We start from the raw sequence: 26,297 nt of genomic DNA, 5'->3' as shown, positions 1-26,297 counted from the left end.
AGAATATATAGAGAATTCCTAAAACCTAACGACAGTAAATAATCCAATTCAAAAATGGGCAAAGGACTTGAATAGACATTTTCCCAAAGAAGATATACACATGAAAAATAAGCACATGAAAAGATGCTCAATATCACTCATCATTAGGGAAATGTAAATCAAAACTAGAATGAGGTATCACCTCACAACCATTTGGATGGCAACTGTTTGAAAAAAGAAAAAACAGAAAATTACAAGCATTGGTGAGGACTTGGTCAAATTGGAATCTTTGGGAACTGTTGGTGGGAATGTAAAATGATATTGTCATGTGGGAAACAGTATGGTGGTTCCTCAAAAAATTAAAAATAGAATTGCCATATGATCCAGCAGTTCCACTTCTGAGTAAATATTCCCCCCAAACTGAAAACAGAATCTTGAAGAGACATTTGAATACTCACAATCATAGCAGCATTATTCACAATACCTAAAACATGGAAGCAATCCAAGAGTTCATCAATGTATGAATGGATACGCAAAATGTGAACAAAGCTGAAAATTATTCAGCCTTAAAAAGAAAGGAAATTTTGATACACTCGGCAACATAGATGAACCTCGAGGACATTAAGTTGAGTGAAATAAGCCAGCCACAAAAAAAGAAAGAAATGCTCTATGATTCTGCTTATATGTAGTCAGAATCATAGAAACAAACAATAGGATTGTGGTTGCCAGGGGCTAGGGAAAGTGAATAATGGGGAGTTATTGTTTTACAGGTACAGAGTTTTTGTTTTACAAAATGAAAAAGAGTTCTGGAGATGGATGGTGGTGATGGTTGTACAACATGATGAACGTATCAAACATCAATGACCTGTATACTTCAACATGGTTAAGATAATACATGTTATATTTTGTGTATTTCACCACAATAAAAAAACCTGGGAAATAAATATGTAAATAAATGTTTCATGATATACCACTCAAGTGAAATGATAGCCTAGGTGTGGGAGAGAGACTGAAGAATCGCTTCTAGCAAAGATATGTTCTTGGGAAGCAGGAGGCAGTAAGTCAACTTCTGCCACTCTGCTCATGAAGCCCTAGGCTGAACAGGCCTCCCAGACCATGTCATCTAAGTGTTTGTGGTACAGGGGCTGGTAGGTGGAAGATGGTGGCAGTGCCTAACATGAAAAGGCATCCTCTGCTTTGCTGCTCCAAATGTGGCTTCTGACCAGCAAGGTTGGCAAGATTGGCAGCACCTGGAGGCTGGTTGGGACTGCAGGATCTCTGGCCTCACCCCATTCTTGCAGAATCAGAATCTACATTTTAATAAGATTCCCAGTGATGCATGTGCACTTTGGAGTTCAGGGAGCATTACCTCCATTAACTGACAAATTATAAATTAGTCTCCACTCAAGCATCTCTCCCCATGACTACAAAACCCTTACATCCATTGGTCTTTCCTCTCAGCATCAAATGTAATAATGCAATATAAAACAAACCAGCAACAGAGTGCATTTGCAAACCTTGCAAAAATACAGGATTTCACAGAATCAATAGACGTGGTATTAGGGAACTCCTCAAATCACACACACAGCATCCACAAGCAAGGAACTGGCAGATTTAGACCCATTACCAAATGAAGAGGAGCTAATCTACAGGCATGATGGCATTCCTTCAAAAGAGAATGATTTGAATATCAAAGAATTAAGAGAGGCCCTTGGGAAAAAATGATCAGGCCCATGAATATCTTTGTAAAAATGGCCCACTTTATGATTATACTGTAAAAGTCAAACACAGTTTTATTAAAAAAAACTATGCCCAAAAAATTCAACACTTCACTTAATCTTTAGTCATTCTAAGAAGAAACACATTGTGTAATTATAATTTAAGTTGCATTACATAAAATATGATGCATTTTTCATAAGTTTATTACCATTTTAAAATATGAAGCTAATTAAAACTTTTTGTCAGTATTTATTGTGATGTTTGGCCCTTGTTTAAAGAGCATTCATGCTAAGTGGACTTTCCTAGTGCCAGTTTTTCTCCAACAATAAGACCTGCTAAACTGGAATTCTTACTATTGCACATGCCTTTTTCTTTTTGTCATATGGAACTTCTTTTTGGTGATTATGATCAAATTGAATATCAGTTATAAGATAGTTGATACCAACTCACTCCACAGCTCAGTGAAGAATTATTTTAATGTCCCACTTCCTGGTTGGATGTTTCAGCCCATTGTTCTATCACAGAAGGGGGTTTATCCCTAGACTGATAGCTTATAGCAGCTGTTATCTTTTCAATGATTACCTTATCCACCATGAGGAAGTTCTCCAAGGTCTCTCCGTTTTCGCAGGTGACATCACCAACTTCTCTTACTGCTCTGGGCAGGATTTCTTGCACCTCCTGGGCAATCATTCCTATATACAAAACACTCCACAGGTTTAATCTTCAAAGAAAGACTTTTCTGGAGAAAATCCTCACTAACTCACTAAGCTTTTGCTTTGATCTACAATGGATTTTCGGCAAAGAAGAAATTTTGAGCCAAGAACCACTATAGGATTAAAAGTGGGAGTGTTTTTGTTGGTTTGTTTGTTTGTTTTTTGAGACTCTGGGCCAAATATTGGAAAGGGGGAGGTAAGTGCCTTAAAATTCCTGTCCATAGAAGTAAAGGTGGGGTGTTAGCTTGATTTCCTTTCTTTTCCTATAGGAAGCCTTTGCCCCTAAAATATTCCTTCCTTCTTTAGGATTGGAGTATAAACATCGCTTTGCTTACCCCTTCTCTTATCTACATCTGCTTACCCTGCCACCTTCTCCCTCCATCTCCTGACTGCCAAATGCCATTCCTCACATAGGTTGAGCTGCCATCTGTCCCTGAACCCTCAGCCCATGAGCAAGAGGACTTCAGGGCAAAGAAACTATATAGTCAACCTACTCCATCAGTACCTTGGGGTGGAGGAGCGGGGGTGTTGAATAAAAATGACACAGAAATTCTTTAAGCTTTCCTGTTCTAGTGACTATGAGTTTCCCAGAGAACAAGTTAGATCAACATAGTGTTGTCAAATGCCATAGCACATAACCTCAAAATAAAGAGGAAATTAAAATTTTAATAGTTGGCAATACAAAATTAAAAGGGGAATTTGTGTGTGTACCTGTTTGATGGGCAGTGTTTATTCCCATTGCAGATGCAAATTCAGGTTTGTAGTCATATTCAACAATTCTCATTTGGGCTATTCTTTTCAGCTGTTCATTTGTGTCAACCTAATTTAATTAAAGAAGAGCAGATTTTACTCACATAGATATTTGCTATTCAAATTAATGCCCAGAGTGACCCAGAGACATTACTGAATTGCTTTTGGACATTTTGCTGGAGATAATTTCTTCAAGTGGATTGCAAGTCAGGATTACCCAACTGCTGGCCCTTCAGGACCCAGCCACCCACCTTCCCCGGAACATCCCTCCCCCACACCACCCCGGCCAGCAGGGCATCCTCTACCTGCAATCACTGCTCTCACATCGTTAAAGGCTGTCCTAACTGTCACTACGGGGTCCCAGCAAAATGAGAACAATCAAGACAGTACAGTGAACTTTCCCTAAAGCTAAATGTGTTTGATCCAAAGGATACCTCTTTAAATTGAGAGATTTTGTAAATGAATTGATAGTAATAGCAGAATCTGGTTTTGTTTTTTTTGTTTTTTTGGGTTTTTTTTTAATGTCTTTATCTGACAAGTAAAAAGTTGGCAGCCCTTTGTGAGTACCCTAAATTTTCTTTTGGAACATAATAGAATTGTGAAACCTGTGGTGTCTTGGCAATTAAAAATAAACTGCCTGGGCATTCATCCATGTGATAGAGGAACCAAAAACGCTTTTTGTTTTTGTTGTTTTAAGAAAACCACTGTCATGGGCCTCAGCTCCTCCCTTGACACACTCCCTGAGGTGGCAGCAGAGCCCTTCCACCATCGTTTAGGATTCTCAGGCCCTTCACTAGTTGGGCTGGTTGTGAAAGATGGTGACTTGGTGCTTAATTGGCTAAACGGATTAGCTTTACTTTAGGAAGTTATTCCAGAGTATAATTCTGAGCTTACTGCCATCATTCATTCTTTGTTTTATTCGACTAATATTTACCAATCACCTTCAACATATCATGCACTACTAAGTGTTGGGACTTAAAAAGTAATTGCCTTGAGCTGGAGGCCATTATCCTTAGCAAACCAACACAGGAACAGAACACCAAATACTGCATGTTCTCACTTCTAACTGAGAGCTAAATGATGAGAACACCTGGACACATAGAGGGGAGCAACACACACTGGAGCTTTTGAAGGTGGAGGGTGGAGGGTGGGAGGAGGGAGAGGATCAGGAAAAACAACTGATGGGTACTAGGCTTAATACCTGGGTGATGAAACAATCTGTACAACAGACCCCCATGACACAAGTTTACCTATGTAACAAACCTGCACTTGTACCCCTGAACTTAAAATAAAAGTTAAAAAAAAATGCCTTTTAAAAGTTTGTGGTCTAGACAGGAAGACCCACCTGATATATACATACATAATCATATGTGATTATATTACAATCTGAGAAACACAGTACAAGGATGGAATTATGCACAGAGAATCGTTTCAGCTCTGAGGAGGTGTTGAAAATCTTCTCGGGGAAGTGTAAAGGAAGGCTCCCTAGAGATGATGAAGCCCAACCGATATCTTGGCTTATTCCAGTTCCTCAGACAAAGTCTGCTCCTTTCACTTCCCAGCCTTTGTTCATACTGTTTTCCCAGACTCAAAAGCTCTTCCTTCCCATTCCCCTACCTTCTTCTTCACCAAAGTAAGCATTGTTCCTCGGAGAAGGATCTCTTGACCTCCAAGTCCAGGCAAAGTTCCTCTGCTTTATGTGCTCATAGCACCAGTTCTCCTTCATAGCAGGAGTCACAATTACAAGACAACTAATTGTGTCAACCTCATTCTTTGTCTTCTCCTACATCACACATACCCCATGAGGGTGAGGACATATTTAAGGTCATGGTTCATCACCATATCACCAGTTTCTAGTACAATTCCTTGCATGTTGTAGGTGCTCAACTAATAATTGTTAAATACATTAACAACCTTAAGCGTTAGGGAAAGATGTAAGGTAGGAAGGGAGGGGGAAGGATTAGACTAAGATAGGAATGCTAGCCAGAGGGAACACCATGAACCAAGGCACGAGACAGCAAATACCCTGAATGACATCTGGACAACCAAGGCAGAATTTGGCATTACTGGACTGGAATGGTTAAGGCCAGAGCAGGGGGGGCATTGCAGGTCATACTTGGAAGGAACAGTCCCAATCCCATACAGCCCTGTGCATGTATCTATCACTGTGAGCGCCTTCACTCAGTCAACAAATATTTATTGAGTAGATACTATGCGCCAGATGCTCTCCTAAGCACCGGAGATTCAATGAGTGTTTCTTATTTGGAGCTTAAATTTTAGTAAAAGTTTCATTCTTGAGTTTTATTTATCTCAGGACCTGCACAGTACCGAGCAAAGTGTCTGACATGTAATAGGCACCTAAAATTTTTGATAGAAAAAAAAGGAATAAAAGAATGAAAGTATTGAAGTGGCAAGACAATCCCTGACATGAAGAGAATTGAAGAGACAGGGTCAATCAGGAGCCAGCCTGGACTGGCCTTGCACTGCCTAGGCCCTACCCAGTTCCTCAGCCATAGGCCCCTGGGAGTCCTATGCCCACTTCCTATTTTCCCCTTTGTTCCTGCCCCACCCGCAGGGCCCCCAGTAAAGAAGGAAGCAGAGGCAGTGTTCGTTCCTTTGCTACAGATGAAAAGCAGAGGAGAAAGTGCCCTCATGCAGGCTGTCCAGGCTACAGAGAGGGAAATGGTCCCTGGTTTCTAAACTGGATCCTTGAATGCATTTTCCCTAAGACATATTGCTAGACATAGCGTTAGGTTCTCTGGTACTACTACCATCCTCTAGACAGATTTTCAACCAAGAAAAATTTTGAGGGTTACTTGAAGATCTAAACATTTTATATGACAATGTTCCTCAAACAAAATGCTCTTCTAATTTCTGGACTTGTAGATTTCCCAAAGCCAAATACAAACAGCAGCCTGTATTGCATGATCCCTCTGTGTACACTTGGCCTAGGGAAAACGCTTGAGGCAAAGGGTGTGCCTTCTTTGAATCCTCCCCAGGAACCCTACCCAGGCCAGCACTTACTGCTGTGCCTTGCTCTTCAATGTCTGTTGAGTAAGAAACTGAAAACTGAATTTGGGAATCTGCTTTGACCTTGCCCACAGAAGTTTTGGAAAGTTTTGACCATGAATGCAAATAGCCATCAGCATCATGCTGCCTCACACCCAAGGTTTCTATAATATATCATTAGTTCAAGAATTGTATCACAGAGAACATCTTCCAGTCCATGGGACTCAGTTTGTTCAGGGAAGGCTATCTGTCATCGGGTGATGGCCCACAGCCCAGCTGCAGTCTGAACTAGGAGCAGCTTAAATGACACCTGCTCACCCAGAGCAGAGGAACTTCTGCATTTGGCTCCTGGCCCTGAGGGAGACTTTGCATGTTTGACTTTCTTGAGCTTTTTTCATGTCTACTTTTGTCTTCCACTAGCACACGGGTGGTGTGGTTAGGAGAAAATCAAAACAGCCTTTGAGCATTTCATCTTAATGAATTCCTTTTCTGGCTTGAATTTTTAAATATCTTGCTACCTTTTTTCAGCCTTCACCACAGAATTTGACTGATGCATTCAACTCTCAACTTCCTTATGTTTTTGGGCATTGACATTGAGGTTCTTCACGTGCCTTTAGTGTTCAGCATGTCCTTTCACCCCTAGTTCTGCTCAGTTTCTACTGTCAGAGCTGCATGTCCTTCCACAGTCTGCAGTCACATCAGTAGACATGATGCCATTGGCTGGGCAAGTTAAGCTGCTGCTCTGCCCAGGACCTCAGTTGCAGAGGTTTCAGTCGTATCTGCGTCATCTTCTCCATGTCTTGGATCTGTGTCCTGTGAGCATCAGAGATCTCCCCAACCAGGACTTTGTAGATAATCATGTGCTTAATATCCACAAAGCAATCTGTGTTTCCTGAGTGAGGAAACACATAGGGCAAAGCAGCAGCCTATATCCATTTTCCCCAATTGTAGTATTAGGCAACATATTTGACCACTACATTTTGTAGCAGCTCATCCATTCAGAAGCCAGCTGTGGTTAGAATGCACCATTAAAGAATAAGAAATTGCTTCCAGTCCTATGCATGCCATCAAATTGACCAAGTGTCAGATCCCCAGAGTATTTGAAAGAAAGGCTCTCTTTGTTGCAAAAACTAAGTCAGGAAGAGGTGAAGATGAAATTCACACACCTGTCATCAGCATCACCAACATTACCATCATCTCCCTCATCTCTGTAATAAATAGTGAATTGGGACAGGCAAGATTTCTAAGAATATATATCTCAAAAATGTGCATAGATCTATTAAAACAAATCTACTAATATGAAATCATTTAATAAATAAATCACATGTAATTTTTATTTTGTATAAATAGAAAATAATTTCTGTTTGCTTAGACTTGTCTAGCTAAAAAATACCTTACATATATGAGTTTAGAGAAATCTCTTAACCTAGGTAAAATGAATATGAGCATTTCCTGTTCACAGACAACAAAACAGAGCCACAGATTGCCTCTGGGCCAAAGTTCCTGGGCTGGTGGTTGCCAGAGTCAGGACTAAACTCTTAGTCTTCTAACCACGGACCAGGATTTTCTTTATTCTATCATGCTGCCATGAGCAGGAAGGGGATACAGAAATTTCACACTTAAGAGCCTGGATTGAAGTGACATTTTATTTATATGGAGGAGGCTTTTTAGAAGGGATGTGAGAAGTTCTCCGGAAGCTTGTTATTTTAAGACAATATATTTTCTTCAAACCAAGAAGAAATATTTGAAGACTTTTGGTAAACGAAGTTCTGTGTTAAGCCTGGTGGTAGCAGGAAGGGTTGTACAGGACTTTTCTCACTTGTTATATTCAATTTACATTTTAATAAGACTTGGTAGTGAATTGTATAGCCAATTGCAAGGATAAATTTGAGTTGGTGTGACCTGAAATGCAGACAGATTCTCTCTCTAAAGTTCAAAGGTGCAATGTCTAGGACCGATATCTGGAAATGTATGTAAGAACTCTCTAGCTCTGCATTCCCATCTGGCTAGTAGGTCACAGCTCTTCTAATATGAACCGCAGCTACACAATCAGTATAAAAGTCTACAATTACAACCATTCTTTGGAATCCTCTAAGCAAAGGAGGACATTCCTTGGCTGGTTTAGGAAAACCAGTGCAGATTTGCACTGAGAAAGGAATGCAGTCTGGAAGAGGGGCTAATGGTGAACAGATTAGGACTTCTACTAGCTAAAAAGGAATAAGGAAAGGAGAGAAAAGGAACTTTTAAAACACAGCTTCGCAAATGCTGTCAAGAGAAGTAGTATGAGTGAGATGATGGGGAAGTGGTAGAAGCAATGAATGGGAAATAATTAAATGGCAGAAAAGTTGCAATGAGGTGTTAGTAGCTGGCTAACGGATTGGAAGCTTTGTTAGTAGCTGGCTAACGGATTGGAACCTTAATCCTTATCCTTATGGTCTACATAGCAGTTGTAGTTTTCCAAGATGATCCAGTTCAACTGGTTAAAAAATAAAAAAGAGCCAAGGGTGTCAGGCAGGCAGGCACCATTTTCATCTTACAGCTGAAGACACTGAGTACAGGGAGATTAAGCATTTTATCCAAGGTCACATAGCCGGGGAGAGCCCAAAGTGGAGGAGCCATCTCCTGATGTCTAGGCCTGACTTCCAGTTACCTCTGGGTAACTGCCTCTCCACAGAGGGAAAAGGTCTTCACCCAGAACTCTTGGCGATGAACTGACCAAGTAAGAGATGAGGAGGAGGAGCTTCTCAAGAGTTCCTAGAGAAAGGAACTGGGGAAGATAATGGCCAGTAGGGTTGGTGCCAGGGACTCTAGAAGGAAGAGGCTGGAGACATCCAAGAGAAATAGGAACAACTGGACTGAGACAGTGCTTGGAAGATGAGCGGAGAGACGGAAAGGAAAGGCAAACTCTGGAAGCGGAAGCTGACAAAGTGTGGGAGGAAGGTCAATGGCCTGTGGAAAATAACTGAGAATTGCTGCCTGTGAAGCCAATGACATGCTGTCCTTGCCCACTGCTCCTGTCAGGTAAATTCATTCTCTCAGGGAGGAACTGCTTTACAATTTCAGCAGAGATGCCCAGCAGCTCGGTCATCATTTTTAAGCATTGTGTCCATCTTACACCAGTGGGTGACATGTAAAGATGTGTGGTACAAGGTGTGTCAGAGGCCAGGAGCACCCAGCACACCTGACTGGGGTGTCAGAGGAGGGGCCCAGGACCTGACTCTGTGCTCACCTCCTGGATATTCTGCTTTGCCCGGCTGTCAGAGGGATGCATGATGGTCCCCATCACTTTCATGTTGCCACAGACAACCAGGGCTTCGTCCGGCGCATCTGTGTTGATTCCCACTCGACCGTGACAGACAACAGATTCTGGAACTTGTCCTCGCTGCCACAATGCATCACTGTCATTTTCAAATTGCCCAGGGTTAGAGGCCTGGAAAAATACATAAATATATTACAATTAAAGTTACAGGAGCAGGAATAGATGATCATGTTAGTGTTCAGAGCAAAGGCAAAGTGAATATTATCTAAGTCTTTCACAAGAGAATCCTGTATTGAGTGGGACATTCTGACATATCCGACTAACTCTGGGGCCCAGAAGAGCCAGGGAGGTTTCCCTAACCACTCTGCCTCCCCACTGGCAGGAGCTCTGTATACCCTGATTTGAAACATCCAATCTCTATTGCATCTATCTGGAATTAAGAACATGATCAGTTATACTAGGTGGATGATAAAGAAGAAAATTTAAAATGGCTATCTTTTCAGGAATAGTCATCATCATCATGATTTAAAATCAGAACATTACATCAGAAAATATTACAGATGTACTAAATCAGATAAATAAAAATACCTTGCATTTAGCTAGCCCCATTATAATTTCAGAATGCTTTTATATTTATGATTTCATACACAAGTGACAAGCAAATGATAATACAAATATATTTAATATACATCAACTATTCCCTAAGCACAGACGATACTAAGGAAGAATAATAACAGCTACATTTGTTGTGCGATAATTCACAGTGCAATTATATGAGATATGTACTATTGTACTCATTTTATTGATACTGACACTCTGAAAAGATAGATAAATTGCCCAAAGCCACAAAGCTAATAAGTTCTGGAGCTGGAACTACAAGTCCTCTGATTATTAAATAATGATTTGCCTATTTCATGGCATTGCTTAGAAGTAGTCCTGGCAATCTTCAAAGAAAATCCAAGTGAAACCATTGGACTAGATAAAGTTCTGCAGATTTTACTCTTAAATAAAATTATTTGTCAAAGAATGTTCCACTGCACTGCATTCCTTCCTCCCTGCTTCCCTGTAGCCACTGAATTTATTCCCAAATATTTTAATGTAGGCATCTCTAAATCCCTCAAAATCCTCACAACAAAATTAAATTGTCTTTAAAATTATGATGTGTTTTTATGATTGAGGCAGGTTGTCACAACTTTAGACAAACAGTTGCGATCCTGATTATTTAAAAAGTCAGTACTAATACTTGACTTTTTACCTTTCTGGTGGTATATGATACATTGCAAGCTCAGCACCTGAATATGCATAGATTTTCTCTGAAGACTACTCGGGAAACCAATAACAATGGTTTCCTCAAGGATGGAGCCTGGGAGATGGAGAAACAGTGGTAGGAGGAAGATTCACCTTTCACTATATACTCTCTTGGTATTATTTGAGTGTTTTGCCATATGCATTTGTTACAATTTTTAAAATAATCAAAAGAAATCACAAAGTTTATTTCTTAGTTTGGGTTTAAAGAACTTTTTGATGTCTTCAATTTCCTAATTCAATCCTAAGTGTCTGAACCCTGAGCTGCTTGGAAGACTCAATCATTGATACTTGATAGACAAAAGCAGTGAAAGAGGCCAGGTGTGTAGTGGCTCACACCTGTAATCCCAGCACTTTGGGAGGCTGAGGTGTGTGGATCACTTGAGGTCAGGAGTTCAAGACCAGCCTGGCCAACATGGTGAAGCCCCATCTCTATTAAAAACACAAAAATTAGCAATGTGTGGTGGCATATTCCTGTAGTCCCAGCTACTTGGGAGGCTGAGTCAGGAGAATCACTTTAACTCGGGAGGCGGGGGTTGCAGTGAGCTGAGATCACGCCACTGCACTCCAGCCTAGGGGACAAAGGGAGACTCTGTCTCAAAAAGAAAAAAAGAAAAAGCAGTGAAACAATGTAATGTTAAGTAATGGGGTGGGAGGGGGTAGTGGGGAGTGGGGGAAGAATATAAAGTAAAAACTTTGAACATTATTTGTGTAAATTTACTTGAACAAAGAGCTTTTCTGCAAGGTCCCTAGAGCCCCTTGGTTGTGAATGGCAAATTGGCTTTGACTCAAATCCTTTTATAGCAACCAATCAACTAAATCCAAAGGTATGCCACATAAGACGGTGATGTATTTTTCTCTATTTTGAACATAATGAGCCACTTCAAAGAAACAAAATAAGACAGTGATGAATTTTTTTGTAATGAGCTTTGGGATAGTTATTATCTTGTTGGTAACTTGATACTGGAACAGCAGATATAAGCAGATTTAATTTTTTGGAACAATTGCAATATTCTTACTTAGCTTTCATCAGATGAAAACTCAAATCCCTAAAATATGTTCACATTATTTTGGAAAGAGCCACAGATTCACAACATTCTAAATATATAGCCCTAGGGAGAATTCCTCATCAGTAACGGGATATGTTCTCATAAGATTTGTGAACTTATTTCCCTACTCTGGAATCCACAACCCTCATGTGTTAAAGCAAGCACAGTATACTACCTCTTTCTGGAATTATGAGTTTGTATTCACATGTGACCCAATAGTGGCTGATGGATATCAAACACCAAAACAAATTCATTAAAATTTCTAAAATACTTTTATCGTTTGTCTCATATTCTCTTATTTAGGGAAGAGACCCAAGCATCCTAGTCTATGTTATAACACAAACTAGCTGTGTGACCTTGGGGCAGTCACTTAATCCTTCTGTACTGTGTCCTCCTCTGATGAATAAAGAATCATGTCTCCTTTACCCACCTCATAGGATTATTGTGGGATTAAGTGAAATCATGTGTGCATGAACGGTTTGCAAAAACGAGGATGAAACGCCTCAAAGTTATTCTCGACACACTCTCCTGGGCACAGCAGCAGCTATTTAACCTATAATCGCTTAATCTGCTCTCCTCAGCAACGCACCTGCAGAGTTGCACAATTCCGGGGGACGCCTTTCATTAAAAAAATACAATGTAAATGGCGCCCCCTGCAGGTTATCCGAATAGAAAACAGCATCAGCTGCAATTTGAGGCCTGTGCTGAGCTGGAAATGAAAAGCTGGAATTTGTTTTATCATCATTTGGGATTCGAAAGCAGCAGCCAAAGAACGAATAGAAGAGCTTGACCTGAGGAAGGTAGCTCTTAGGAAGCCCATTTTTGCGCCTTTTGAAAGAGTTACAGAAAAAGGACCTAGAAATACTCTGCTGGTGCTACTCGAAGCATGGTCTGCAGGTTAGCAATGTCAGCATCTCCTGGAAGCCTGTTAGAAATGCATATTCTCAGGCATCCCTGACCTCCTGAATCAAAAACACACGTATCTGTGTTCTTACAAGCTCTCTGGGGATTCTTATTCACAAGACAAGCTTGAGAACTACTTCTTTATGCCATGTACTCCTGGTCATAAGTTCCCCTTCCGTAGTTGACAGAAAGATCTGTTGAGTTCAAAACAGGCATTACTCCATCAACTGTTTTCTTTGAGTAAATAAAAATTCATCTGAACTCCAAAAGAGGAACGTGTGTGTCTGCATTTGTGTGTGTGTGTGTGTGCATGTGTGCACATATGCATTATTAGATAATCTTTTCCAATCCTAGGTTTGGTTTCCCACGTCACGCACTGCGATTTGCAGAGCAGTAGAGGAAGAATTCTTGGGGACATGCCCATTTCTATTCTTCTGGAAAAGAAACTGGAATAATTTATCAGTTTTCAAAATGAGGAAACCCTAGAGTGTCTTTGAAAGGCAGACAAAAGTAATCATCCCTCCTGCTTGCAACACTGCACTCCAAACCAAGTTTAATTAAGTATTTTAGAAGGAAAGTGGGGCTGAGAGAGAAGACCCCAGTCATTAACAAGGGGAATCTGAAGGAACTCCTCTGGGGAATGCTCCCAGAAACAAAGACTCAGCAAATAAATCTGTTCTTTGGAGTAAGCCTTAATTTTCATTAAATTGGTCAATTTATACTACAGGACCATAATATACTGCTAAAGCTGTTTTGATTGGCAACCCAGATGAACAATTACTGGGTCCTGCCCACCATTCTCTCTCCAAGCAGAATTCTGACAAGCTTGGTCTCCTGGATCCTTCCTGGAGGCCTGGAACTCATCTAGATCTAACCCTCATACAATCACCCTTACCAAATAGTAAAATGTCAATCTCTGCCATTAGGACGAGTGGTTCTTAGGCCACAGAACAAGTCTGGATTTGCTTAAATGCAGTTTTCATTTCTCCATTTAATGTGGTCAGAGCTTATAGTGTCTTTGTCAAATTTTTCTTCCCTTTCTTCATGCTGGAGCTCAAACTAACAGAACCAGGCCATGGCCTAAGAGGCCACATCTGGCTCTTTTGTAGAATGTTGGCTGGTCTGCCCTTTGCCCGACCCATTTGTATGCACCTGTATAGGCCCCTCTAAAATCTCAGGTGGCGGAAAATGTATTCTGTGGACATTTCTAAAACTTACTAATTCAAACAATAATGCCATTTCTTAAACAATTAGATAAACCAAAAAGTCTGCATTCATTTTCACTTCTGTGTTTTACAGTTTGAATGAAATACTATCAATAAGATATTTCTAGTGGGGGGATGAACGGTTGATGTTAGTAATCCTTTTCTTCTCGCTGTTAAGGTAACTTCTGTGTTATCCAGCACGCTTGTAGAATAGGGTATTCTCTTTAACCAAAATTGTGTCTGGGAGAAAACTATCAGATTTGGAATACAATCATTTTTTAAAATAAAAATTTAGTGGATAGCATGACATCCAAACTGTGCTGAGTAAATTTAATATTTTTGGTATTCATACCAAATATGAATTATAGAACTTTCAACTTCTCAAAATCATCATTATGATCTCATTATCATTGTGCTTTGGATTTGAGGAGGTGCCAAGTAACAGAGAGTTTTTGGTCAACAGAATGCTAGAGAGTGGAGCTCCCTCCCTCTCATGTTGCTGTTGTATGGACTTGCACGGCAGCTGCGTATAGCTTTGCAGGAGCTGTCAACAGCAAATGGAGAAACCTTGTCACTAGGTAAATTATTCCAAGCATGCAGGTAACTAGCAGACTATCTGTCTCAAGCATGTGTTATACAGCTCCAGAGAGTACTGTCATGATATCTAATCTATGCTAACTCTGAAAAGAATGGCATTATCTGTCTCTATTCCTTCCTAAGAGAAACAATATGCAACCTAGGTTTCCAGACTTTACTTTAAATCAGATTTGTTAGCACAGCAAGGCAATTCCAGATTACATCAAATAAGATGTCAAAGATGGCCCTGGCCCCTGCAGAGGGATGGACAGCCACCTCTGTGATTAGCTTATGATGCAAGGAGAGGGCCCCACCTGCCTCTGCCCCAGAGGATCCTCATTTGCTGCAGGTTACGTCAGACCCCACAAAAATGCAGCCTGGGGTGTGCATGTCCTTCCCTAACCCTGGGATTGCTGAACACATAAGTGTTTTACCTCATTTCTATCATTACTTCATCTCCATTACAACGTTGAGACATAGTTAAAGGATTTCCACTAATAGGAGGCTTATTAATTTTAATTGACAAAAGGAATTACAGAGGCCCTTTGTTTCAGAACAGTTTGACACAGGCAAGGAGAGATTCTATTTCCCCAAATGAGCAGATCTTCTTCTCTTCCTCAGGGCCTCAGGTTAAAGCCACATACATGGGCAGGCCCACAGTGAACACTGTTCTCTAGTGGAGTTTGCATGACCTCCCTGTACCACTTCAAAGACCCATAACAACGCAGCCCCTCCCAGGGCTGCCAGGCCTGTGGCTACCTGTTACTTCATGCCTCTGGTATTTTCAGTGGTGGCCAGCCTGAACTCACACAGCTGCAGCTGCAGCTGCCAACAGCTTTATGTTTTGTGGCTGCCAAGACTCCCCTGCAGAGCTGTGACCAATCATTCATTCAGCAAAATGTGCTGAGCCAGCCACTCCTATGTGCTAGACAGTGGCCCAGATGCCCTGTACCACCAATCACTTTTGGCCTGGAATGATTTCCTACCACTTTCCCCACCCTGTGGGCTTTAGGGTCAGAGAGATCCAGGCTCCATTATTTATAATTCGTGAGATCATGGATTAGTTACTTAGCCTCTTAAGCGTCAATTGCTCTGGGTATAAATAATGTAATGTGAAAGCATAACAATGTAAAATGATGTCATATGTAAATTGTTTAGCTCAGTGCCTAGAACATAGAGTAAAAACCAGAGTTTCTCAACCTCAACACCACTGACATTTTGGGAGGTATAATTTTTTGTTGTGGAGGTTGTCCCGTGCATTGTAAGGTACTGAGCAGAATCCTTGGTCACTACCCACTAGATGCCAGCTGTGACAACCAAAAATGTCTCCAGACATTGCCAAGTGACCCGTGGAGAACAAAACTGCCCCTGGTTGTGAACAACCGTGTGAAAACTAAAATAATAGTTTCTGCTATTACTATCATTATCATAGAAATAGTATATTCAAGCACACCACTGAAAATTCAAATTCCGCCTACATGGGAGGAAAGCATGTGGGATCCAGAAAAGTCAGAGAACTGAGCTTACCCTTACAATGATCCTTTCGGAGACGTGGGCAGACAACAGATAGAACTGGTCTTGGTTAGCAGCATACAGTCCAACCACCAACATGAAGTATCTAATTCAGAGACAGCAGGTCAATGCCAACACATCAGGAATGGAGACACAATTCGTAAATCAAATACCACCCAACAGTTGATCAACAGTGAACTTATCGAGAAGAGTTTGCCTATTTAAAGACTGCCTTTTCCCTTCTGTTCTAAGTCGTCCCGCAGTGAAACAAGAGAGTAGTTGATTCCCTTGCTATCGTTCTGGGTCAGCTTTTTGCCCAGTTGGTGGTATTTGTGAGCTGTTTTACAGGCCCCCAAAGAGCAGGAAAGCAAGCCACCCTGGGGAGATGTCCCAGGAGGGGTCTGGGGTGCTGATTCAGCACAGGCCTCTCCACGCTGCAGTCCTGGGCCCTCAGCACAGCATGGCTCACAAATACAACAGGAAGTCACCTTAAAAGTCCCTTTGTTCAGAGCCACAGAAGCCACATTAAGGCCTGGGCCTTAATGGAGGCTGACTCCTAGGGTCTGCCCCACCACACTGGATGCTTCCCAGTTCAACCTGCTCTTGGCCATGTATCCTATGTCTTCGACAACCTCAGGGCTTGACTTTAGCCAAAGACTGAGACCTCCCTTTCAGTTGCTTCCAAGGCAATTTTCATCACTGTTATTTCAATTACCTCTTCATATGTACCACTGATGAGACAGTTTTAAGACTAGACCACTTCTTAAAAGTCAAAATTAAAACTACCTTCTTCAAAGAAGCTTTTGCCCTAAGAACTGCATGAAAAAACTTCACCAGCTTCTTCTGTAAGACTCCTGTTCTCCTAGAGAACAAGAGTTTCCCTCTGCATCTAAAGTAAATCAGTAAGAGTAGTAACCGTTATCATTATTAGTATTAGCTACTATCAAGAGCTCAGTGTGTCATGTACCAGGCTAAGCAGTTTACCTACATTAGTCTATTTAGATCCCCAATAGAGACAATAACAATATTTTACTCTTGTCTCTATTTTACAGGACAGAAATATGAGTCTCAGAGAGGTTAAGTTATATGCCCAAGGTCACTCACCTAGTAAATGCCAGTGTAAAATAGTCAAATTCAATTCTATCCAACTCCAAAACCTATGTTCTAAACCCAGCAGTTCTCAAACTTGAGCATTATCAGTGTCACCTGGAGGGTTTGTTAAAATACAAATTGCTGAGTTCCATCCCCAGAGTTTTTGATTCAGAGTTTTTGATTCTTCAGTAAGGCCCGAGAACTCGCATTTTTAACAAGTGTCCATCTCTGCTAGTCCTGGAATCACACTTTGAAAACCACAGGTTTAAATCATGAAAACAAGTTATTTTCTTTTTCAATCAAAAAGGTCATAGCAGAACTTCAGGACTAGAGACCAGCACACTGGTTGAGAAATGCAGTCAGTCCTCAATCTTTGGATGGCAATGAAACATAAACGTGGTCACTCTAGAAAACCATGGAGGGAATCGAGCCAGGCAGAGAGAGGGCAGGGCAGGAAGGTGGGCATTGCAGGGTATGGGTGTGGGAGAAGAAAGATGTCCACAGGTAAAGGAGAAATGTTAATAAACTGAGAGTCAGAGAAGGGAGGAAAGTGGCTTAGAGGCCCTGTGTGCTGGCTGGTAGCACCAGGAGGATCAGAGGGGCCCCAGGAGGGCACTTCCTGGACAGATAAAGTACCCAGCCACACTGCCATGCACACGGTGACCTCAGTACCTCTGGTCTGGATTTGGTTTTCCCTTTTTTCTCATATTATTTGCTGTGGTTTCACTGAAGTGTAATCGTCCCAGCGTTACTTTGGTGACCTGGTCAGCCAGTAGGTCAATTCTAAAACAGCAAAAAACCAACAGACTATAAGAGAACACCAAATCTCTGATTATATCTAATCCACTTTCAGACTCTCAACTATGCTTGGTTCCCAGTTGTCACCACACTGGGAGAACAGTTTATTCTAGTCACTGATTATTAACTGCTATCCACAGCATGGTCAGGAATAGCTGCCAGGAAAGCCATGGAATATCTTGAAGGGTAAGAAATGCTCAGTCAGCAAAAGCTCAAGCCTGGAGTTTCCAACTCAGAAGGGCCGTATGCTCCATATACCCAGCATGGTTCCTTTTACCTCCACAATGGGGAAAGAAAATCTTTCATTTGTGCCGCTGCCACTGTTGTGACAGCATTCACCTCTTGACTGAAGCAGTTTAGGTCTCGCATGAATGCCTTTGCACGCCCTTCACATATTTGCCTCTCCTAGCCTAGCAGTGGGAGGCAGCTTCCTCCAAAGGAAGGCCACATACACCCTGCCCAGGCAAGGGAGAACCAGACGCACCACACACATTTAGTGCTGTGTTTGTACCAGTGGTTTCTGGACTGTCCGGGCCATGAAACCATCTTCTTCTCAGCCCAAAGGGGGTTGACTCAGGGTCAAAACCCTGAGATGTCTCCACTGTATCCCAGCCAAACCAGTCAAAAAGCAAATCCCACTCACTCTAAGTCATCCTACAGAGAGGACTCTAGCTTGGACTGCCATATTGCTTTGCATACTACCATCTATATATGCTTTCTATATTGGAATCCATTCCGCAAACTATTAACATGGCTTTAAAGAATAAGAAAAAATGACTTCTAAGTACAGCATGGATATACAATCTTGAAATTAATTCAATCAACATCATGCTGATTTAAATGAAAAATTAAAAGAAAGATCTAGCCATGATTTATCTCAAGGAACTAAAGTTGTTAGTAAGGTTGTTAGCAAAGTTTTTAGCAATAAACAACATAAAAATAACAGTGGTTTAAAAATTGATCGTTTTATAAAGAATTTTTACAACAGTTTCAATGCATAGTACAACTCTATTTTTGTTGATAAGCATATATGCATAATGTTAACATTAATACTACATTAATGGTAGGGGCGCTGTGGCTCACACCTGTAATCCCAGCACTTTGGGAGGCTGAGCCAGGCAGATCACCTGAGTACAGGAATTCGAGACCAACCTGGCCAACGTGGTGAAACCCCATCTCTACTAAAGATGCAAAAAATTAGCCGGGCGTGGTGGCTCATGCCTGTAATCCCAGCTACTCCGGAGGCTGAGGCAGGAGAATCACTTGAACCCAGGAGGTGGAGGTTGCAGTGAGCCCAGAGTGTGCCACTGCACTCCAGCCTGGGCAACAAGAGCAAAATTCTTTCTCCAAAAAAAAAAAAACAAAAAACCTACATTAACATTATTAATTTGGATGCTGTGGTAGGTTTCATTTTAAGTAAGCAAAATAAATTAGATAATAAATAAAATTATATATATATATAAACAAATAAATTAGATGTTTATTCACAAAATATTCACATAGGAATTCAGAAAATAAATTCTTACTTAACAGGATTGAAAATCTTTTTGCTCCTATCTGCTTGGGACTGTTCAATAGCAATTATTTGATGGGTGGCTTCTACCTGTATGAAACAACAAAAAAGTAAATTAATTAATTTATTTATTTATTTATAAAAATGTTAATTAGCAAAGAATGTTCGAGTACTTAAAAAGCTTTTCAAGGCATCATCCTAGGCACTGGGCAGGAGGAACAAGTCATGAAAAGACACATAAGACAGGAGTCCTTACCTTAACGCAGTGTTCTGTTGATGAGGAAAGAAATAAATATCTGTGAAATTAAACAACGAGAACACAAGACAGCAGAGTATTTCAGGTAGGCAGTGAATACACAGGAGGCTAGAAGATGACTGAACATCAGGGGTAAGGCAGCTTCTTATTCATTCATTCATTCTAGAAGTACTTATGGAGCACCCACTATGTACCAGGAACTGCTTTAGGCATTAGAGATAAGAACTGAACACAATTAACAAAATTTCCTGTCCTTGGGGAGCTTACATTCTACTATGAAAAAACAATGATATACAAAATAATAAATAAAACATAGGAATTAGCATTTATTCAGCATCTGCTACCAACTCTTCTTGTTCTGTGATATTGAAAAGGACTTATGAGACCAGCCCTGTAATATACAACTGATGGGTATTCACATTGTAACAAATCTTTCTAGAAAGCAATTGGTGGTCTATATCAAGAGTTTTAATAATATTTGCATCTTTCATGTGTAAATTCCCCACTGGAATGTATTCTTATGCAAAGGTGGGTTTACATGGATGTTCACTGAAGTTTTATTAACAATAAAAAATGGAAAATAAACAAAACTAATAATAATAATTAACACGATGCATCCATACAATGGAAAACTATATCATCTTTGAGAACAATATTTTTATGGGGTCCTTAATAATATCATACAATGTGATGTTCACAATATAGCACTAGCAATATGAGATTAATTTCAATAACAGAAAAAATGAGAAAAAAATAGGCTACCAAATGGTGGATCCCAAATACAAATGAATTTTATCTCTTTTTCATACTTTTCTATTATGTTCCAAAATTTTCACAATGAACTAATATTACATTCATATTCATAAAATGAATGTCTTTTTGTTGCTTGTTTGATGTTTTTATGTATTTTTGTTTTTGTTTTGTTTTTAAGAGCTCAGTTTGGTATAAGAACAGTTATGTGTGCAGTAGCCAAGCCTTAGTGCCTAAGCTCAGGTTAGCTATCAGAATAAAATATGTCGGCCAGGCACAATGGCTCATGCCTGTAATTCCAACACTTTAGGGGGCAGAAGCAGGAGGATTGCTTGAGCCCAGGAAGTTGAGGCTGTAGTGAGCTGTGATAAAGCCACTGCACTCCAGCCTAGGTGACAGAGCAAGACCCTGTCTTAAAGAAAACAAAACATCAACAAAAACAACAAAATATGCAGATAATGAATGCTTCTCCCTCTTAGGAACTGGATATAAAGTTACAATTTAAGAAATACTTTTTGATCACTCAGAAGTCATATTACCTACATTCTGAACCCAGCTCTATCATTTACTACTTTGGATGAATTGTATAACCTTATTGGTCCTCAATCTCCCCTCTGTTAAACTGTAGAGGAGGGATATTGACTAAATTAGTGGCTCCTTGGCGTTTTTTTAGGTCACAGATCTCTTTGATAATCTGATGAAAATAATGGATCTACTTAATATGGAAATGCATCAACATCAATAAAAATAATTAAAAATACATTTAGTAAAAGAATTGCAAGAGTATTCACTGAAAACTATAAAACTACAATTTGAAGTGATGCTGTGCCATTTTCTGAGCCCAGGCTTATGAAATTGGCATCTTGGCTGGATATGGTGGCTCATGCCTGTTACCCCGGCACTTTGGGAGGCCGGGGCAGGAGGGCCACTTGAGCCCAGGAATTCAAGATCAGCCCAGGCAACATAGTGAAACCTCATCTCCACAGAAACAGCCAGACATGGTGGCACACACCTGTGGTCTCAGCTATTTGGGAGGCTCCCACTTGAGCCCGGGAGGTCAAGCGCTGTCAGATAGAGCCCCATAATCATGCTCCAGCTGATGCTCCAGCCCAGGGTCGACAGAGCATCAGACCATGCTTCTTGAAAATGGCCCAGTTAAGCTGCCCCAGTTGATGACTTCTGAACAAAGATGAGTTGTCATAGTCACACCCTGACCCAGTTGCAGATTTGTGACCAAAATAAAGGACTGTTATTCTTTTAAGTCATTTTGGGATAGTTTGTCATGCAGTAATAGACAACTGAAACAAAATAAATGTTGACTGATGTTAACTGAACTAAATAAAAGACACACCTTAATGCCAAAAGCTTTCAAGTAAAACATTTCTATTGGCTTTAGGCCCATCTCGGTTTCAACAAATTTTGGACTTCCCCAAACTTGGACATGAATGGTTATCTGAAAATGATTCTTCTTTTGGCAAACAAAAGCTTCATCTGCTGGTGAAAAATTAAATCCTTTGTCTGTTACAACTCGATAGCCCACATCAGGTCTATGAAAAGAGAAACCAAGAAACCAGTTTTACAAATGTTTTCTACATATTTATTTTCATTAACAATACTAGTTATATAAACATTTCAAGAAAATGTACTGTGAAAAGTGCCTTTTGCTATATTTAATCAATAGATTTCTTAAATTTTTAATGAGGAAATAAAAATAACATTTCAAAACACAGCTGGCTATTTCCCAGCTTTTTATTTTCTCACAAAAACGTACAATCTTTTTTTTTTTTTTTTTTTTTGAGATGGAGTCTTGCTCTGTCCCCTAAGCTGGAGTGCAGTAGCACCATCTTGGCTCACTGCAACCTCAGACTCCCGGGTTCAAGCAATTCTCCTGCCTCAGCCTCCTGAGTCGCTGGCACTACAGGTGTGTACCACCACGCCCAGCTAACTTTTGTATTTTTAGTAGAGACAGGGTTTTGCCATGTTGGCCAGGCTGGGTTTCAAACTCCTGACCTCAAGCGATCCCACCCACCTCGGCACCCCAAAGTGCTAGGATTACAGGCGTGAGCCACTGCACCCAGTCAGAAGTATAATTCTTGCCAAATGGAAGCATTATTTTTTCAGATTGCCTTTCCCCTTTGTGCTTTCTAGACTTTTAATTTGACTCCACAATACAATAGAAAAATGTAGGCTAGATGTTGAGAAGTCAACACATTACTTAGACTTGTGAAATATCTGGGGTAGAATTAATCTCTTTTCTCCTTTAGGAAAAAAAAAAAAAAAAGTCTCAAAATTTCACCAGTAACACAATATCTAAAAAGTCACTTGGATGAAAGAATATTCAGCCTATTGATGATCATATGAAAAAGCAGACTTAGCTTAGGAATAACTTAGACTAGGAATAGCTCTGAAATCAAATCAACCAGAGCCAGTTACACAATCGATTGGAAACCTGTTTTCACTAGAGTATGGTCATTTCCTTTTTATTCTCCCAACTTGCTAAAAGCACCGAAAACCTACCATGGTGGTTACTTCTGCAGAAAGAAATGGGATAGTGGCAGGGTGGCTAATCAAATTTTTGCTTGATTGGTTTTAACATTGCTATTTCCAATAGCAATGCTTTGTGTATATAAATTGAGCATTCTAAATCTGAAAATCCCAAATCTGAAGTGCTCCAAGATCCTAACTTTTTTTTTTTTTTTTTTTTTTTTTTGAGACAGAGTCTTGCTCTGTCGCCTGGGCTAGAGTGCAGTGGCATGATCTCAGCTCACTGCAACCTCCGCCTCCTGGGTTCAACAATTCTCCCTGCCTCAGTCTCCTGAGTAGCTGGGATTACAGGCTCCAGCCACCATGCCCGACCAATTTTTGTATTTTTTTAGTAGAGATGGGGTTTCGCCATGTTGGCCAGACTGGTCTTGAACTCCTGACCTCAGGTGATCTGCCCGCCTCGGCCTCCCAGAGTGCTGGGATTACAGGCGTGAGCCACTGCGCCCAGCCGATCCAAAACTTTTTGAACACCAATATGATGCTCAAAAGAAATGCTCACTGGAGCATTTCAGATTTCAGATTTTTGGATTAGGGTAAGTATAACACAATCTTCCAAAATCCAAAAGAGTTCCCAAATCAGAAATACTTCTGATCTCCAACATTTCAGATAAGGAATACTCAAACTGTAATAGGTTTAATAAAATAATTCTAAAATGTTAATAAAAAGAAAATATATTAAATGCATAACATTATCAAATAGAGAATATAAAAGTTGAAAACTTCTTTGGTGAATTTTTCCCATGCATGATGAAAATATGCAGCAGGATTTTTAATTCATCAAGCTTCCTAAATGCGGGTTTCTTCTCAAGAAAGAAGCTCTCCACAAGCAGAGGAGGGCAGTACTCACTGCTGTACTACTGTACAGCTCTGTGCATCCTGGGATCTCAGTTTGGATGGCTGCTATTATGATGAATAACACAGAGTTTCTAAATTTTCCTCTAATTCCAGAAACAGAAAAAATTAATGGGTCTCTTGGGAGAAGAGTGTTCATGTTCTTTGCACCTCCCCAATTGATCAAGTTATTGAGTCATTGATTACCCTGAAGAAGCCAGTCAGTCAAAGGCTTCACAATCACAGTGCCTGCCAGCAGCAAAAAGAAAATCCATTGAATGAAGAATTTCATAAAGACTACACGTCTTATGTCATCTGGAAACTTCTTATTGACTCAGGTTTCTGCTAATTTGTTCATCTAAAGGCTAGATGGATAGAACAATATAGATTTTACTACCGAGGGTAGTAAGAACTGTCTTGGTTGAGAATAAAAGGAGATTTTTGGTGATGTTTTATGCTTCACTGTCAAAAACTCTGAAAAAAAGTACAGCTAAGATATGAGCATTAGGCTGAAATTTAGGGCAGCAGTAATCAGAAATGGAATCAATCAACAAGAATTATACTGTTGACGATTATTCTGAACCTTAAACACCAACCTCTGATTATAGAAATCTGCTTACCTAAGAATGGCAATTCTGCTTTTGATATCAAAAGTTAAGTATAAAGTCAATTAAACTGGTTTTTTAAAAGTTCTTTGATAGCATTGAAACATTATTCCGAAAAAAATTGATAAAATTTCAATACCCTAACTGTACTGTTTTTAGGTAACTTAAGAAAATGATATTTTTGTAACAAATTAGACATAACCATATAAGAAAAGATGGGTGTTTTTCTGTCTCATTGATATAAGTAGTGAAATTAGGAGGGCCTGAATTCTAATCTGGGTAAATATTGCCTTCCTTTTTTGCTTAGGAAAAGTGAATTATGACTAAATACTCAATATAAATCTGCCTCAATACTTTTGAGTTGATACTATCTGTGTTCTCCTTTCTTTCCATATCCTCTGTGTTCTTCATTTTCTTCTAGATTATTGGAGCCAAGATAGGCTGTTCAAAAAAACTTAAAAATGTTTTCAAATAAGAAGAGAGATAACACTTACCTTGAAAACTTGATCAACTTGATGCATAGAGCCTTGGAAGCAGTTAAGTTTTAATTAAAACATTGAGCCTGCATGTGACAGTTTCATACCTCGGTGCTCATATTTCATATAGAACATGGAGTATTCCCCAAGAGATAATCTAATGAAGGCCAAGCCTCAAAGCCAAAACCCATGGACCCCTCATTTCTTTTTCTAATTGCACACAGTAGAAAAGACACAAAGTCATGACATTTCAATGATACAATGAGCAATGAGCTTCCTTTAGCTTATTAAACATACCAACTCCCAAAGTCTGTTCAACTCCCTAGATTTTGTTTTAAGGAAAATATTTCTTCCCTCTAGCACATCCACCATAAAAGCCCTAGTGATAGTTTTACTGTATTTGAATTTGGAAAATTTTTAAAGGCACTCAAGTTATAGCCCAGTGAAAATTCTAGAAAATTTAGGTAGGTAAATTACATGCTAAGAAATAAAGAAGTGTAAAGGATGTTTAAGAGTAATAATATAGGAGTCCACATTTATTTCTTAAAACTATATTATGTCATAAAAATTGGGTGAAGGTTTTCCACTTTTTTAGGATGTTTTGTATTATTTGGCTTCAGACTCCTTACCATAAAGAAACCACCTACCATGATTGCTGCAGGATATATTGTCAATGAACTTGGTAATATTCATTCACAGCATATATGCTGGGGGTGGTCATTGGCTCACAATTTAATGTGGCCCCCAGAAAAGTATTTTATGGCATTATAAATTAACTGCAGGATTAAATGTTAGTGAGTTGGGGAATGTCTATATTCCAGTTTTTATTTTAAACTGGGCCTGTGATCCCAGAAAGATTCCTTCTTTCTCCATCATTTAGTGGTTAAATTATAATCAGATAGAACTATAAGTCTGGCTTTCTGAAGGCCAGAAACCCATGTCCCAACTATTTCTTTGTTAGGATGCAAAAAATGAGGAGTAAGACAGACACTTTCTCATTGACTTGCCCCACTTGACCAGAGGTGACCTCAAAGCTCCAGTGCTTGAACTCACTACTGAGATTTGGCACTGCCTTTCTCCCCTCACTCTGCAGCCCACCCAAGGCCACTTACAGTTTTCCATAATGACTGTTTAGTAAGCTGTGCCAAGGAACACTATGGTATGGCTGCCACTTCAGAGCAGGGGAGCACTGGTCTGGAGGCATTCCGTGCTGTCCCTCACTGTCAGGGTCCTGGACTTCACAGCTGTGACTCCTACTTGTCACTGCAAAGAAACAGGTGGGTCAGAGCCTTCCTTCCAGGCTGTTTTTCCTAGACTCACAGCTAGCAGCATGAAGCTGATGAGTGGGCCATGTGTAAGGCAAAGTGACCAGGGAAGTGTCATGTGCTGGGGGTAGGGGGTGTGCTGCTGACCTCATTTTCTCATCTGTAAAAGAAGCAGCCTGGAGTCAGCA

At 40.2% G+C, this 26,297-nt stretch overlaps 1 protein-coding gene across 1 annotated transcript in view; it reads right to left on the bottom strand.

Moving 5' to 3' along the window:
• Positions 1-26,297, bottom strand: part of MYRFL (myelin regulatory factor like) — a 115,974-nt gene that overhangs the window by 38,794 nt on the left and 50,883 nt on the right. The window contains exons 8-15 of the mRNA XM_021923357.2: positions 25,957-26,107; positions 21,740-21,935; positions 19,396-19,472; positions 17,744-17,854; positions 15,995-16,085; positions 9,400-9,600; positions 3,123-3,231; positions 2,281-2,390 (exon numbers count right to left, since the gene is read on the bottom strand). Of these exons, the coding sequence (XP_021779049.1) occupies positions 2,281-2,390; positions 3,123-3,231; positions 9,400-9,600; positions 15,995-16,085; positions 17,744-17,854; positions 19,396-19,472; positions 21,740-21,935; positions 25,957-26,107 (1,046 nt within the window). The remainder of the gene's footprint in view (positions 1-2,280; positions 2,391-3,122; positions 3,232-9,399; positions 9,601-15,994; positions 16,086-17,743; positions 17,855-19,395; positions 19,473-21,739; positions 21,936-25,956; positions 26,108-26,297) is intronic.

Source organism: Papio anubis, chromosome 9 (assembly GCF_008728515.1).
Source record: "Papio anubis isolate 15944 chromosome 9, Panubis1.0, whole genome shotgun sequence".
In the NCBI taxonomy this organism is placed as follows: Eukaryota; Metazoa; Chordata; class Mammalia; order Primates; family Cercopithecidae; genus Papio; species Papio anubis.
The sequence above is the reverse complement of the archived record's forward strand: the minus strand, read 5'-3'. Positions and strand labels throughout refer to the sequence as shown.